Source organism: Schistocerca nitens, chromosome 1 (assembly GCF_023898315.1).
Source record: "Schistocerca nitens isolate TAMUIC-IGC-003100 chromosome 1, iqSchNite1.1, whole genome shotgun sequence".
Taxonomy (NCBI): Eukaryota; Metazoa; Arthropoda; class Insecta; order Orthoptera; family Acrididae; genus Schistocerca; species Schistocerca nitens.
The window spans coordinates 381,409,131-381,425,398 of NC_064614.1; the positions used below are offsets into that span (position 1 = coordinate 381,409,131).

Below are 16,268 nucleotides of genomic sequence, written 5' to 3' on the forward strand. Positions count from 1 at the left end.
AATTTCCTCTCTCTCTCTCTCTCTCTCTTTTTTTTTTACACAATGACTTGTTACCTTCACTACTTACATTATGTGCTTATACTTTTCTACTTCTTGTTACATGTTCTCTCAACAGGGTTCATTACCTTTCTTTTAAGGGGAATAATGTATTAGTGTCCTGTGTAAGGCACTTTGTAATGGAAATAATGGTGTTTGTTTCTGAATACCACAAGAAAGCCCAATCAAAACAGCTTCAGAAAACTTCGTACATGAAATACAATTTGTAATTGACTGATAAATTAGTGTCTTCTAAATGATTGGGTTAGATCAAGCTAAAGAATGTCAGTTTCTTAGGAAATACAAAGAGCTTTTGAAAGAAATGACATTGATGATCAACACAAACCTGTAATTGTTTTTGTGTCTTCCCTACAAGTACACTCATGGGATAGCTAGGACAACTTTGCTTTTAGAACTGCAGTCTCACATTTGTATTCCACATGATCCTACTTGACATATGTGTGATGTACAAATATTATATTTTGTGTTCATATGTTACAATGGAAATTAAAGAATTGTAATACGTTCCAAACATTAAATCATTCTGCTATGCAGTAACATTTCAGCATTCAAGTTTATAAAAATAATGCATGAAATTTAGTACTTTTAACTCCAATAATAAAATAAAATCTAACAATTTCAGCTCTGAAAGTATTTATTTAATATGCTCTAACAGAAGAATCATGGTTCCATGTGCACTGTTATTAATTTTAATACACCTCTGACTGACTAGGCTGAAAAATGGAACAACAGTGTAACAACGAAATGTTCACTGTACTTCCATAAGACTTGTAAACAATGCAAAACATAACAAGAAGTTAGATATAATTTGCCATAAACACAACAAACAACTATGGATTGAATACTCAAAACTAATTACACCAATTTATAAAGTCAAATAACTTTTATACACAAATACAGAATTCATCTTAATAATTACTTATGGATGAGATGTTATGAGATCTAAACTACACACTGTGCAGGGAACATGTATGGGCATTACTGTTAAGTTAAATAACCATATTAATTAACATTTAAAAATAATATTTTTCAAGTGAAACGTTTGAGGGAAACATTACTACTCTGAACACTCCCTTGAAAATAGTGCAAAGCTATGCTGCAATTCTGAGCCCTGAAACATTAAAATTTTTATAAAACTGATGGACTTCTAATACAATAACAAAACTGTAAAATACAACACAAAACTAGGATTCAATCAAATGCACTCATTCAAACCCACGAATTCCACAAAATGAATCTGTGTGCATCTGTAATTGATGCATGATGACAATATGCTATTTGGCTGACTTGTTGATGGAACATAAGCACCTTAGTAAAGTATATATATATATATTTTTTCTATAAACACTACAAAAAAGGAAAAAAGTTTTATGGTAAGAAATAAGCTAATTTTTCATACAAAAATATCATGGTTTTATATGTATCAATGAAACTGTTGTAACACAAGTACAAGTACAAGTACAAGCACAAGAGCACTGAGGAGGAATAAAGCCATACACTCAAACACACTAACAGAATGAAATGATTACAATGGTCCCCATCCTTATGAACTGCTAGTTTAGGGTTTACACAAAAATTTTATTCTGTGTAAAAATGAAGAATAACAATTGGATTACAGACAGCTTTCTAACTAAATTTCCTATTACGGAATTAATCATCCAACAGATATAGAAGAAGACATTGAGATTTTTATGAGATCTGCAAGAGACGTAAGTTTTCAAGACAAAATGACTGTCACCTGTCTTTTCAGCTCAACAACATGATGAAAATCGAATTACGTAATGAGTGAGAATTGTTGATAAGCATGGTTTGTCATCTGGGAACTGGGTGCTTCCTTTGCATAATAGGCACTTAAGTTTTTATTCACCTTCTGTATTAATTTAAAATCAAATACGCAGTTTTTGATATAATGTAGAAGCTACCAGAATAAAAAAAAATACATCCCCTGCTCAAATAATTAATCTGAACAAGCATAGTAAGCAAATAAAATAAAACAAAACACCTGTACACACAGATCAATCTTATGGTGCTTATCAACTGAATACATATAAAGTCATTATATTGAGTTTTGTTTTATATATACAGATATAGGACTTATTTGTAAATAAAAATACATCTGTGTCCTGACAGTAAATGCCTCTTCTGGTGAGACATAGGAAACAGATTTCACTGAGGTTACTGCATTTCACAGAATTTACTTTTCTTAAGATCAAGATATGCAATATCTACTACACGCATCAAAGTACTTCACTCAGCAACACACAAAGTAACAAAATCACACCAGGTCCTGTCTTCAGCTCATTACATTATGAAAATATAGTGTTAAAATAAAGCTACTTTCTGAATGGTACTACTTCCAAATGTGAAATTAAGAAATTTAATTTCATGTATAATAAACAGAAAATCATTAGCAGGAAGGAGAGACACACTTTTCACAGAGACAAATAATCACAATGAGTAATATTCCCATGACAATATTATCTCACAATTTACATAAATTTGTATTTGTGCCACTGGGAAGTATAATAAAACAAAATTAGGCACCCTTTACCTTATGGAGAACCTGTAGCAGATCTACACCATTTATGACTCCAAAGGAGAGAAAACACTTGTACTGTTGTACTGTATAGCCCTACACTTACTATTATTATGACAAAATGTTATGGTACAGTCTTCTTTGAAAATATACAATGAATTTCTCTGAATTCAACAAATACATTTACTTCATTGGGGACTTATACTATTTATGAAAGTCTTTGTATAAAACATCATACATGCTAGCTTTAAAAACCATCGTACTGCACTTTAAATGCAATTTTTACACTATACAATCTTATAATTAGTAGCTATCTCAGCACAGCTATTTCAGACAACTACTAGAGGCATCGAAAAAAATTTATGAACATATTTTGCAACTTACATACTCCCCTGTCAAACTTCTAGCTTACATTCTAATGACATTCTACTTACATGTCTTATGAAGAGAGAGGCATTTTCCTATGTTTATCATAACATAGGTAATAAAAGTTTATTTACATGTCATACCCACAAAACTGCGGCAGTTCATTATACAAAAATAATTGAAATGTATGAATTATAGTTGGGATTTGAATTCACAATGACAGCATTGTTACAAAAACTATGAGCGTGCAAGCACACAACACACACACACACACACACACACACACACACACACACACACCTACCTGCGCACACACCTGTGCATGCAAGGGTGTGTGCGTGCTTTCGTGTGCGCGCGCGCACGTGCACGCACGCACGCACGCACGCACGCACACACACACACACACACACACACACACACACACACACACTGTGAAATGTTTAAATGACTAACAGTATTTCGAATGCCCAATGCCTTTTCAGCAGCTTTCACGGATAATGTGCGTCTGATATATACCTCTAAAGTAAGAATTAATGAACTTACAGAGAATAATTAAACCAACAAACAAATGAAGTTTTACCTGACTAAGCCACTGAAATTATCTATGATCATACCTCTGTAGGTTCAGTGACCATTTCTGACATTGCATGAAGACCTTCTCTATGTTCCTCAACATTTAAATCAACCGAAGGCCAACTACTTGGGTTATCTTGCACTTGTAGTCCACTTGAACTTATCACTTCTTCATACGTTTCTTCAGCACTAGTGCTCACTGCCCTTATTTTTCTGTCAGGGCCACCTTCAGTTGACGAAGCTTTCCTTTTTACTCTAGCTGCAGGAGGATCAGCTGAGCCTTCCTTGCTTGTCGATGAAGATCGTGTTTTTCGGGGCTGGTGGTCTGGCATTGACTGGAACTTTTCCAAAGCAGTCTTTAAAGGTAGAAGTCCTACAGCGTAAGGAATGTCTTTATTGGGTGATATGACTTGACCCTCAGTCTTGGCATCTGTAAGTAATATATAATTTTCAGGTAATTCGGTGATATCTGAAACAGTGATCTTTTGAACTTCACTTGTCTCAACTGCTTCTTGGGCATATACATCATGCACTACCACCTCTTTACCATTATCACAAATACTCTCCACAGTACTTACAATCTCAGTTTCATCATCTTTCATATCATTTTGGTTATCATTCTGTACAATAACACTTCTTTCCTGACCAAAACACTGACTGGTGTTTGCCACTGTGTCCTCAACAGTTAGATCACACTCTTCTTGGTTAACATTCTCACTTTCACTAAGTGTACAGTTAAGACCCTCATTTTCAGTTACTTCTGTAGATGGGGCTGATATAAATGTATCAGCAGTATTGTCTGGATCATCTTTCTGTTGTTCTGAGTTTACAACAAGAGTAAAAGAACCCGTCACTTTTCTTGTTTCTGCTGCACATTTCTGATCATCCAGTTTTGGTGCATCTTCATCTCTACTGAGCATTAAACACAGTTCTTCTCTATTTGACTTTTCATTACACACTTCAGTATCACCACTTACGTCTGTTGTTTCTGAAGTCCTATGAGCAACTTCACTATCACCTGTGTCCTGTTGTATATCAGAATTTTCATCACCCATCATGGCTTCTAGTGCTTGTTCAACAGACATTCCACTATTTTCTGATGAGTGAAGTTGATCTTGACCAGTTACCTGTTCACTTGCTTCCATGTCAGTAACATTTTGAAATCTTTGGCAGTCCTTGATATCATTATGGTTCTGAAATTCTTCTGGTGTTTCATCAGTTTTAATATTAGTAGAAGTTTGTACTAAACAACCATCTGATGGATCTTCTCCATAAGGATCACCAGTTATAACTTCGTCACTAACTTCTCTATAAACAATATTTTCAACCTGTACTGAACTCACTAAGGTATCACTAACACTGACATTTGAATGTGTAGGAACAACACTTTGATTTGAATTTTCATTTTTATTTGTAATTTCCTTTTCTTTGAAGCTAACTACAGTAGATTCCTGGCTTTCAGGGTAGTCATCTAGTGAAGGCAAACCAGCTGCATCTGTGTAAGTAAAAGTAACTTCATTCTCTTGCACACAATCGCTTTCATTTGTTGTGACTTCACTATGATCTGTGGTCTCATCATTCTGTGTCTTGACAGTTTTCTCTTCTGAAAAAATTGCTACATTTTTTAACAGAGGTTCCACTAATTGTCCGGCTTCATAATTTTGGGCTGACAAAGATTCAGATTTTATTTCAGTGGAGTCTTGTTGCACATTAAAATCTAGGGATTCAGGACCTGAATTTTCTGCATGTAGTACTTCTCCAGTCTCAAATGACAAGTTTTCTGTCTGAATAATAGACTGACTGCTTTTAAAAACTGTTTCATTTTCTGTGGATCCACAAGTTTGTGTTGCATCCACAACTTCATTTTCAAAAGAAACTGTCTCTGAACCACCTGCTTCATCTAGTGCACTATTGCTATTAGGCTGTACAGAATTTTCAGTAAGAGCAACACTGTCTACTGTTACAGTTTTCTGCTCAGCAACTTCATGATTAGCTGCAGATGCAGTATCTTCTTGCACTGTTGTTTTACTATCAAATGTCTCAATTCCACCTACATTGCTATCTGAAGATAAATTTTCTATCAAAATATTTTCAGACTGATCTTCTTCAATTGTAGGCATGTCACGGCCAACAGATGCGTGTGTTGCTTCAGATACTTGAGACACAACTCCTAATGATGATGTTTCTGTTGTCTCTGTTGCTGTCTGTTCTGCAGTATTTTGTACTGGTTGCTCAGCCGTTTGCTGCCCTTCACCATCCACCTCCTGGACAATAAATTCTAATCTGTCTCCTGTCACTATGTTACCTTCTGCAACATGGCACTGAAAAACACCTCCATTAACAATATTCATTAACATTTCTTCATTTACTGTAACATAAGATCCATCTCCACTATCTAACAGAATTGGGACATCAGTTGGAATTCCAGCTTCCTTCAAGACTTCCATATACTGACCCATAACAGAAGTGGAATTACCAGAATCTGCCATTTGGTATATAATATTTGAACCTGTATTATCATTGTCAGCTTCAGATCCCGTCACTCCATCAGCCACTTGATACACAATATTTTGTGATTTATCTTGAGAGTTGGTGTTATCAACAATCTGGAACATTTCTTGGTTTGACACTACAGTATTAGCAACTTGATAGATAACATTAGTATTGGCATTTGAACAGTCGCTAGGAACTTGTTCTGTAGCAGGTGAAACAGTATTAGGTGCAACAACTTGAACTGGTGGTTGTTCTGGTGAATTAACTACCCTTTTTGGTGCATCATTTGGTTGTTCTTCCTGAACCAGAACCTTTCTAGGAGGATCTGCTGCTGGTTTCTGTATTGATTTTGTTATGTAAGTTGTGTGTGAAACAGGTTTTTTTACAGATGATGTCTGAATGCGGGAAGGTGCACGAGATGATGTAACACCAACAGGAGTTACAGGCATTTGCATTTTCATTGTTGTTGCTGTTCCAGTATGTGAAGTTATTTTCCGAAGTGGATCTGGCTGTTGGGAAATTACCCCTGATGCTTTCTCCAGTGGATCTACAGCCATTTCTTGGCGAAGAACTTCCAAGGCTTTCCTACTTGCTTCTGCTTCCTTATGAAGAGCCATATCTGCATCTGTAAGTACCTTCTCCTGGAATACAATATTCATTTGCCTTTTTACTGGCCTTCCACGCTTTCTAGCAGGTATGGTCTCAGCAAGAAATGTAGTTTGAGCTTGGGCTCCAGCTGTATCTTTTACACTTACAGTGTCTGTGACCTGATGTGGTACTTGTGCTGATAATGTTCTATTACTTACAGGCACCACAGCAGTAGGCTGCTCAACAGCTTCAGACTTTATTGTCCTTGGTTTGATATTTGGCTCAGTCTTCACAGGTTCACTTTTTATTGAACTTGTTCCAACTGAATTCTGAAATCTTATTGTTTTGCTCACGGTTTGAAGGGACTGAGTCTGCTTAGTAAATTCACTACCAGACAATGATAACAGAAGCTGAGCAGTGTCTGTCTGCTGCTGATTATCTGGCTGTTGCATAATAACTGACTTATTGCCTGAAGGTTGAATGATTTGTTTGGCATCAACTGTCAATTGTGACGAGCTTGCACTTGATGACGGAAGACTCTTTGTTACAAAATTTTGTTGTATTGGGACACGTTTTGATCTCCCAACAAAAGCTTTCCTTGCTGCATCACCTGTGAGGATAAAGGACTTTTGTTAAAACTAATTATCTATGATGTACATTAGTTGTTCATAAACAGTACACTTACTGCACAAAAAGTGTCACTTAAATATTCATTTCTTTAGCATATTTGGAAGTCTAAAACCCAAAATAGCTGTTCTAGATAAAAGGTGGTGGTAAAAGAACAAGAATGTTTAATTAAATTATATCTGGCACTACACTTCTAACGCCACTGTTGTTCGAGTTCTAATGCAGGTCAATAGACAGTTTCAGACAACTGAATGTAGCTGATGTTTGACTGAGGCAGATATAAACAAAGTAAAAAGTAAACACAGCATCACTAAGCCTGGGCACTGTAATATGGAAATGTAGTAGGTCGAGTTCACGAAGGAAGGCTGGGACTTAACAGCCAACTGATATCAAGGTCATCAAAGACTAGCTTGGATTGATCAGGATGATGACCCACATGTTCCAAGGAAAACCTGTATCGGGATCGTTGAGCTCAGATTTTCATTCAAATCCTCCAAAATGTCCAGCATTATGAGGATAGTTTAACACCTCTTAGTAGTGCAAATTCATTGAAATGTGCAGAGGGAAACTATAACAGATCTGTGAAATCATATAAGTGCATTCTACAAATCAATGAAGAGGGTACTATAATCATTAAACTGTTGATTTACTGATACAGGATAATAGGCAGTAAATGGCAACTTTACTAAGAACAGGGAATAGAACATCTAATCACATCTCAATAAGAATTATGGGGGAAGACTTGGGTAGATTCCAATGCTCAATCCAGACATTCACACCATATAGCTGTTAAAAACCATAAGGCACCATTATGAGGAACACTTTGTTGGAAACAAATCTGCCCTGACCGATCATTGGTTCACACTGCTGTCATCTTGATATGCAACTCTTCGGATTGAAATGCCTTATACATCGTACAAAGTTTGACTAATAGCTTGCCTCAAGTGCTCTGCCGGAATTTAACACTATTCACATGCACAGTACAATCTCGGTAAGATGCTTTTTTTTTGGGGGGGGGGGGGGGGGTCTGTGAGTAAAACACTCATTAAGCAGAGTAATGTCTTAAAGATGGAGGTGTCATAGTAGCTGCTTACACAAGAAATAATGTGAATATCATTCTAAAGGAAGGAATTCTGGATATGTCAAATAATTATATGACTACTGTAATTAAAATTTAATTAATACATGCAGTAAAATGCCAACTTCATTTTTGGAAGTACAGGATTTTAAAAAACCTAGTGGCATATCTGTTGCTTTGTCTGCAGAGAGTTTTTCTACATTATTCACACTGCAGTTAAGGTCATCAGGCAATTCAAAGTTTCCAACAAAGAACACATCCATGCATCAGACTAATCTAGCTTGCAGTTTCAAAGGAACAGGCTCTTATTTGTATTCCATCTCTGTTTCACTTAACTCACCATTATTTTCCACATCATCTTTAACTAAGTCATCTATGTCCTGTATTTGAGATGAGGTAACATTATTATTAACCAAAACAGTCTTGAAACTGTAAAGTATCAAGTTTTTTTTTTTTTTTTTTTTTTTTTTTTTTTTTTTTTTTTTTTTTTTAGATTTCCTGTCTTCATTAACAGGAACATTAGCACTGACATTTCCCTTCCACATGCCTACAGCAAAAATTCATTTGATCAGTCATGTACAATACAAAACATTCCCACGAGATACAAAATTAGCTCCAAAAATCCAGCCTTCTTGGAATAATTTTCCATGACTAAGGTTTCACAGCCAACCCACGCAGGTGAAATAAAACTATTTGTATCCAACAAATTCAGCAGCTTCACAGATTCCAGGACATTCATGTGTTGCAGATATAGTTCAACATGACACCTGCAATAAAACTGTTTTGTCATATAATTCCTTAACCCAGGGGCTGACGTTTAATGGTCATATGGGGAGAAAGGAAAGCAAGTTCAACCTCTTGCGGCAAAACATCTTTTGGTTGAGTAGCACAGTTTCCAACAAGAAGCACAATATTGTTATTTTCTTTCATAATTTAGTGATCAAACACTTTTAGCCATGTGACGAACTGTATTATCATCCAGGTTTCTTGCTAGTTCAAATACTAGCTTGTGAGTTTAAGAATATTTTGAAACAATAGTACTTTGCAACTTATCTGCATTAAATATGTCATGGTTTTTACACTGTGCCGTAAAGCCCTTTAAATACACTTTTCTTTCCAGGTAGTATCATCGTCTTCGTTCATTGAGTCTTCATTACTAAAGATTTTTAAATAAACAATTCCACAGTGCCTCTTAAACTTACCAAGCCACACAACAGACACAGTCAAACTTTCTATTTTCATCCTCCTCACAATTTTGACAGCCCCTATTTTGATTACTGGTACATTTAGAGCAAATTATGCCACCTTAGTTGTTGTATCCACTGAAGTAAAGCATTCACTTCAGCATATCAGCTAGCTCTCAGTTTCTGTCACTTCGCTGCCTAGTAACACGCTCTTTGCTCTACTTTCTTCAGTTTTCTAACAATGCTTCATTTTATCAAAGATTTTTCATGAAAAAGGAATACAAAAAGGAGGAAACTAAGGTGTAGGCTTTCTTCTCAAGAAGAAAATTAAAAACATGGCGTTTCCATGTCAACTGGTGTAGTGGTCCCCACTTGATCATCTGATCTCAGATATTGTCCGAGTTGTGTGTGCAAGTTGATAGATGAGGAAAGTAAGATTTCTATCCCACAAAATTTCACACTTTGTAACTAGGAACCTCATAATTGAAAGGTAACAAACTGCTGTGGCACATTTCAAAAACCTGACTAATTTTGAAGTGCTGTATACCAATGAATAATTGTGATACAGCTAGGCAATTCCATGTCAAATCAACAAATGCTACAACCTGACCCTCTCAGATTTTTTTGAAATTAAGTACGCATATATTACTCATAAATCATGACACAAATTAATTTTTTCACATTTTTTCTGACGAAACGTTACCAAGTAATGGACCTTCAAAAATTGAACAGATGACAAATTTTTGACTCGCGCAACAATGTTGCTTTCTTTACAACTCATGTTCTAACTAAGCTAAAACAATAAAATTTACTTCATTGGAAAGCTGTTTTAAAGAGCTTTTATATGATACCAAACATCATTAGATTAATATATATATATAAACCATTGTTGAATTTACCTAATTTTGAAGAACTGTATTTTTAAAATTCTCAAAAAAATATATGTGAAAGATACACTTTACATCTACATATTCTGAAAGTTTCAACTTGGGATGAGCATGGTATCACTATCAAAAGCAATTTTACGTTAAGGGTGGTGCTTTAAAAATTCGTAAAAACTAATTTATTTTAGATATTAGGCCTACTTCTCACCAGCTGTATGTTGTTGTAAAATGTGGAAATTAAAAATAACTTATAATTGACAAAAGAACATATGTTTTATGCTTCTGTAATTAATAAATACAAAATGAAAACTTTAAATAAATAAATAAATAACACAGAAAGAAGAATACCTGAGATCAGACCTAAATTCAGTTAGTAATTACTATTATTTACAAATAGGCATCCTATTAGTGCACATCTTCATACTTCGAACTAATCAGTCTGTTGCACATCAACATTTCTGCACTGGATAACTTATATGTTCCCCCTGTAGTAGTTTGAGGGTTCATGATTGCCACTACTTCCCTACTGCTTATGGAAAGAATGTCTGGATGACTCGGAAATGTAAAAGATGGTGACGGTCCATGTGGATGTAAGAAACTAACTGTGATTTCATCCTTCTCCTGACTTTTTTCAAGTACACAGGTTAACCACCAGTGTCCATTATAATCACAAGCAACACATCCTTTTATGTCTTTGAACGGTATTGTATCACTTTCAGAAACTGTCGCCAGTTCAATTTTACTATCATCAGAGTTTGAATACACTTTTGTTATTATTTTGTCCTTGCTAAAAGGAATAAAAGTGTGAAGTTTTTTGTCCCTACAATTTTGCAGCATTTCTCAAATCTCTCCATAAGTTTCATTTCTTCATTTTTGTGATCTTCTTTAGTAGCATACTTGAAGTTAATTCCTTCTATGTTATCCTTGGAAAACATATAAAGTTGTTTTGGTGTCATTATTTGATCACTGTATGGCCATTGCAGACTTGCTCGAGCTACAAGTCGTTTTAACTGTTCCACCAACACCATCACTAGCTCCCTTCCCATGCAAGGTGGCTGGAAATCTTCTTCATGAGGGCACAGGTTGATAAAGTTCTTCCTATTTTTATAATGAGCTGCTGCTCCATCAGAGAAATAATATATTTTTCTTGGTTTTCTACCGAATCAGGAAGTTCATCAAGTATGACTGGAACAAATTCACAGCAACAGTGTCATGTGTTAGGCATTCTGATATGATTACAAGACTTGTGTGCTCGAGTTTGTTCCCATCCTTGTAATAAGCAACAATGGGATGAATCATTGCTTGCATGTTTGTCCAGTGATAGTCTTGAACTTCGTCCTTTTGGAAGGTTGATTGTTGACTAGCAACAAATGAATGTCGTGTAAACGATTTTAATTTATATATAAAAAAAACAATCAATCAAGTTGTCAGATGATTTTATGATTGTTTTTAGAGATGTGTGGCCAACGGAAACCCATTGCTGATAAGTTATATTATCAATATCATTAGTATTCAACAAATCTTGTAAATATGTCTTAAATGTTTCTGGGCCAGGGCAGAATTTACATTCACCAAAATGACAAGCAGGTAATGATGGATTACATACAACTCTTGCAATGCAGTCTTTGTAAGTTTTTATTGGATTATCTTCATCCTTTGTCAGCTGAGGAATGTTACATCCAGTCAGCATGAATTTGAAGTTTTGATGGGTAGTACACACACAGACACTATGTGTACCACTACTTCCAGCTAAAACACAATTTTTGGGATGTAGGTCTGCAAACTTTGAAAAATCCAATGTGGAGCTCTGGATGGTTGTCTTTAAAGTTCACGTAAATTTCTTTCAAATTACTTAAAACTAGCCGTTTTTGTACTTGCAGTTTTTCTCCGTTATCTCTCAGAGGCACAAAAAAGTTTTTCCCAGGCATTGCCCTGCTTATCACATCAGAACAACAAAACTTTCTAACAAAATCAGCAGTTGTTTGATGAAGAGTCTTGCCATGTTTTGGGTTTGGTGAAGACAAAAATCCCTTGGCCTTCACCAAATCTTTTACTCTTCGAGCCATGTAATTTATTACATTAAATTCATCTTGAAGCTTCTTAACACTCCAGCTTTTAGGTAAACTGGTAAGAATTTCCATCTGTTTACTTCGAGATGTACATGTACGAAATTCATCTCTTAGCTGACGGATCATCTCAGATTCTGCATGATCATGTACCTCTTCTTTTTTGGAAGGAAGCAATAATACTTTTGTTTGAATTGTTGAAGTTAATTTAATTAGTTTTTCCTTAGGATATTTTGCTTCACACAGTCGTTTCTTCTTAATTGGCGATTCACCAATGGACTGCAAAGAAGAATTCAACTTTTCTAAGGCCTCACTTGCTGCAATGTCTTATACGTCACTATCACATAAAACCTTTTCACTTTCTTGTTTCATCACAGAATACAGTAGATCATCATCATTTTCTGTGCTAGACGTACCACAAATTTCTACTCGTGCAATTTTATTACGGCAGTTGTCACACACTTTTTGATTTAACGTTAAGAAAGGTTTTCTTGCTATTATCCATAGTGAAACAGGCCGTAACTTTTTCTTGTGGTTATTGTGGCCCTTTTCATTAAATGGATTACAGCACAAAGCTGAAATTTTAGGCATTTTATATTTCTCAAGTGAACAAACTAATTTAAAACAATGTTTCTGAAGTTGCATGCCCCAGCTTCCTATATTCAATACTACACAATATTACTTCTCTATTCTTTCACTTCCTGTAGAAAATATTTCATTATGTTAATAGTATGCAAACATTAACTGGTTGTAGGCACACAAACTCACAGACTCTTGTGAGGTTTGTACAAAAGTACCTTTAAGCTAGATTCAAAACACATTTCAGGGTTAATCACATAATTTCACTACAGCTGCCTCACAACAAAAGAACGTGTGGGTCACTTTCAACAATAGGTCAAAATTGCTGGCAATATTAACCAGAGATAAAATACTGAATAGATTGCAGATAGTAACACCAAAGAATCATTTTATACATAATCTTTAAAATGAGAGATAGCTTCCTTTTTCCCCCCCTGTGGTTTTACAGCTATTAATGAATAGTTAGCACTAAAGTTTAATAAGCAGTTATTCATTTCAAAAGTACAATTTGTGGACTATGTAACAAAATCTAACACTGTAATATTTTCATGTGTAGCAAAATAATAGAAATTCACCTATTTGACTGTGATTTTGGAGAATTGTGGTAAACATAAAATTGCTTTTGATAGTGATCCCATGCTCATCCCAAGTTGATGAATATGTAGATGTAAAGTGTATCTTTCACATATATTTTCTTGATAATTTTAAAAATACAGTTTTTCAAAATTCGATAAATTCAACAATGTTGTTTTTATAAACAATGTGTGTATATATAAATATTAAACTAATGATATTGGGTATCATATAAAAGCTCTTTATAAGAACTTTTCAATGAAGTAAATTTTATTGTTCTAGCTTAATTACAACCACGAGTTATAAAGAAAACAACATTGCTCCGCAGGTCAAAAATTTGTCATTTTTTCAATTTTTTAAAGTCCATTACTCGGTAACTTTTTATCAGAAAAATGTGAAAAAAGTAATTTGTGGTACTATTTATGAGTACTATAGGCATACTTAATTTCATTTAAATCCAAGAGGGTAAGGTTGAAAACGATGGTTTCATTTGTTGATTTGATGTGGAATGACCCAGCTGCAACACTTGTTAGTGGTTTAAAAGCTTGCATTGAGTACAGTCTTAACAGGGTGTATAAAATACACTTTTTCCGCGCTAAACAACAGTAGGATTTCCGTTGATTTTGTCCTCGGAACTGTAAAACTTATCAATCCTTCGAATGGTTAACGTTTTTGTGAAGCAACATATACGCTGCATATTTTCGCATTACGAAAATATAAATTCGAATTGCACAAAACACAGCACGTCAGTTTCCGGAGCGTTGAAATCGAGATTGCGATGTCCTTTTTGTAAGCAGTCATATCTCGTGCCACGTCATCTTGCCCGCCGATGACAGCAGATTTAAGAGCATAGGACACGTGTTATAGTCAGCCAATAGCAAGATCACTGTTACGTAGCGCGAACACACAAAGAGAAAAAGTTAATGGTTTACATTAATATACGTTGAGTAGCTACAAAAAGTGCTAAGCTTTTACATATAATATTGGCCTCTAAGTTTAATAAGCTACAAGAGAAACTACGCTTTCACATGTAGTATTGATCTCTTTTTGTATGTGTTGTACTTCAAGATATATCACACAAATGTGCCAGTAAGTTTAAAATAATGACATAAATGTCTGGTCTTCTGGGCTCAAAATTCTTGTAAATGGCTGGTCCTCAAAGTGTTTAATTTTAAACGTTCTGTGATTTAGAAATTCATCCCATTTTCTGACACGTAGTATAATTCATCCTGCGTAAAAAATTACTTTTTTAAGTACCGCTTTTCGAACCACCGTTCGCAATACTATCAAGAAACTGTTAGAAATAGGTTCGATTTAGCAGTTGCCAGAGAGCGCCAGAAAACAGGCATCATTGCGCAGCTGCAGTGGTGTAGGAAACCCGTATGTTTGTATGCATACAGCACTAAGACAGCTTACATTACGCCATAAAAGAAACAGGACGTCAGAGGATACTCCAGGAGCATCGGAATTTCGTAAACACTACTAAAAAGCATAATTAGGCTTGAAGTGCACATTGGTTTTTTCCAGATTCACAATGAAGTAGGTCCCATCTGATATTAAACTTTTCTCTTGGTTTTTGGGATGTAAATTGTCTTGGAGTACCAGTACTGTACTACCTCGTATTTGATTCTTTATTGTGGCATAATGCCATATATGTTAGAAGATGAAACGTGCACTTGAAATTCTGCGAACAGTTGGAACTAGCCAATACTGTGGAATGAAACAATTCGTTTCAAATAAATTGATTGCCTCAGCGGAAAGATTAATAAAGCGAAATTTCTTTAGCAAACTGACATAACTTCATTGTTCTGCAAGGCGATTAACGCTTGACTGCTAATAACATGGAAAAAAAAATCAGAAAGCTGAAACTATTAATATTTTTTGCCCTCCGTAATTATGTGAATGTATTTTAATTCACTTGATAGCTCCCAAGGACCTCACGTTCCGCAGCTGCTCACGCTAACCACGGGACCACGGCGCTCCTGAGCTTCCACTATCCTTGATGTTGCCTATCTTGCAATGGACTACTCAGTTTGGACATTTTGCTTATTTTTTTCATAGTTCCACACAACTTCTTCCTGTTTTCTCGATTGATCTGTGTTCAGTTTTTCAGGGCCTATCCACTGTGCCAACTTATAACTAAATCTGAGGGGGGTGCAATGGGGAGGTTCCCTTGTGAGGAGATTCTCCTTATTCCTTACCTTATCAGTCCAGTTAATTTCCAATGTCCTTCCATAGCACTGCATCTCAAACACTTCAATTCTCTTCTTTTCCAGTTTTCTCGCAGTTTATGATTCACTACCTTACAATTTTGTGAACAAAACACCCATTCTAAGAAATTTCTTTCTCAAATTGAGACCTGTTTGATACCAGTCAACTTCTGACCAGGAATGCCCTGTTTGCCTGTGCTAGTCTGATTTTTGTGCGTTCCTTGCCTCATCCGTCACAGCTTATTTTGCTTCCAAGGCAACAGAATTCCTTCACTTCAACTACTTCCTCATCATCAATTTTGATATTAAGCTTCTTGCTGTTCGCATTACTTTCACCTTTCATTAACTGGATTGTGTGTGTGTGTGTGTGTGTGTGTGTGTGTGTGTGTGTGTGTTCAGAACTCAAATAACCATCGTCCAAAGTAGTTAAATGCAACTCTCAAAAATTCTCAAG

At 35.4% G+C, this 16,268-nt stretch overlaps 1 protein-coding gene across 1 annotated transcript in view; it reads right to left on the reverse strand.

Moving 5' to 3' along the window:
- Positions 1–364: 364 nt before the first annotated feature.
- The window catches only part of LOC126249046 (uncharacterized), a 131,622-nt gene continuing 115,718 nt past the window's right edge, over positions 365–16,268 (reverse strand). The window contains exon 4 of the mRNA XM_049950676.1: positions 365–7,223. Within this exon, the coding sequence (XP_049806633.1) occupies positions 3,568–7,223 (3,656 nt within the window). The 3' untranslated portion in view covers positions 365–3,567. The remainder of the gene's footprint in view (positions 7,224–16,268) is intronic.